The sequence below is a fragment of the Cynara cardunculus genome, assembly GCF_001531365.2.
Source record: "Cynara cardunculus var. scolymus isolate 2C chromosome LG 5, CcrdV1, whole genome shotgun sequence".
NCBI lineage: Eukaryota > Viridiplantae > Streptophyta > Magnoliopsida > Asterales > Asteraceae > Cynara > Cynara cardunculus.
The window spans coordinates 16,339,678-16,341,336 of record NC_037532.1 but is presented as its reverse complement, the minus strand read 5'-3'; the positions used below and the strand labels follow the sequence as shown (position 1 = coordinate 16,341,336).

The 1,659-nt window shown below is 35.8% G+C and overlaps 1 protein-coding gene across 1 annotated transcript; it reads right to left on the bottom strand.

Annotated features, from left to right (window-relative positions):
• Positions 1 to 753: 753 nt before the first annotated feature.
• Positions 754 to 1,338, bottom strand: LOC112512863. The gene has a single exon (XM_025118998.1). The coding sequence runs from the start codon at positions 1,336 to 1,338 to the stop codon at positions 754 to 756; it is 585 nt and encodes a 194-aa protein (XP_024974766.1).
• Positions 1,339 to 1,659: the final 321 nt, after the last annotated feature.

Sequence of the window (1,659 nt, the reverse complement as noted above, 5' to 3'; positions counted from 1 at the left end):
TCTTTTAATTTATAAATTTGCCACATCAGATTGAGGTAACCGGTTACCTACTAAACCGGTTAACAAAACCCTAAAATATATGAAAACTTTGCTTCAAACCCTTCATTTTAAAAATTGGTTCCCTAAAATAAAATATGAATTAGATCAAAGTTGGTTTCATTTATATATAATTTTCTAAAAGTAAAACGAGAAAAGATTTTGACAATTTCTAAAAGATGCGTTTCCTTCCAATATCTTGAATTTGCTTGCAATTAACTAGTCTGGAGATAACAGAAGCTTAATTTCAAAATAGCCCTACCCATGCTTTCATGAAGCCAAAGGCTATTTGGAGTTATCCATTTCTCTTTTCCATATCCATGGACAATTTGTGTTTCAGGTGCTTAACTCAATTGTAAACCAAACCTTATAATATCATATCCAGACAACGCAAGTATTGTATAGGATGTGATTATGTGAACCCAAACAGTTGCTAAAAATAATTATTTTGGGTAATTTTGTCAAAGTGAACACACTGTGATGACATGATGAAGTTGAATAGTTTTTTAACGATTTTTGGAAGTTTGGCTTAGACCACATCGTTTTATGATTGGGAAACTGCAATGATATAACCAAAAAATGTCCATCTATACTTCTTGATGATAACATGCATACATGTATGCAATTTACATTAAAGCCAAAAAAAAAAACATATCCCCTTAATTAATTCCTCTAATTCCTAATGTATGTGATTTATCTTCTATATATATACTTGGTTTAGAAAGCATCCAAGGCAGCACCTATGGCAAAAAGCTCACTATCAAAGCATGTATTGTTGCTGCAACAATCACCATGGCAGCCCCCACAACTTTCATCCCATCTGTTCTTCCTCTTCCTTTCTACCAAATCTACTCCAGATGGCACTTCAATCTTCATAGCGATACGAACACATGGTGATTTGATGACGTTTTTCTTTGATTTCATCATCACCCATGTCTCCAATTCCATGTTTGGCGACTCAAAAACACCTCTCCATGACACCTCTGATCTTCCCAGGAGTCGTGACCCTCCAAACAAGGCGACTGTATTACTCCTCCAACGAAGCTCTAAGGCAATGGTTCCATGGATGATCATGTCCATGGACTGATTTGTCCCTATACAATCCAAGGAGAAGGATTCGTCCCAAGAGAAGTCTTCATTAGGAGACACTAGTCGGCTATCTAATCGCACCCTTTTGTTATTTCCAGCCGAAAGATAGCATCTAACAAACAAGTATCCATTGGAGTGGGGAGGTTGGATGTTTGTAGCATTCTTGATCCTCAATTCGCAGTGAAGTGATGATAATGTTTTTAGTGCATCCATTTCTGTATGTTTTGAATGTGTTTCACCTTTTGGGTTGATGAGAGAGAGAGAGAGAGTGAGGAGTTATTCCTTGAATTGGGTGGCTAAGAAGAAGGGTATGGTGTGTATATATATATACACATATATATATAGGGAGGGAGGGAGGGAGGGAGAGAGAGATGGGGAGTAATCAGAATCTAATATAAAAGTCGACAAAATCAACCGACCCCAACTAGAGCCTTTATTATTGAATGTCTAGTGCACACTTGAAGGATTTTGAGATCCATGTTCATTATATACCAAATATGTATATATATATATATATATATATATATATATATA

Excerpts from the sequence above, each read along its gene's own strand:
- LOC112512863 (XM_025118998.1), bottom strand. The coding sequence starts at position 1,338 with ATGGATGCACTAAAAACATTATCATCACTTCACTGCGAATTGAGGATC.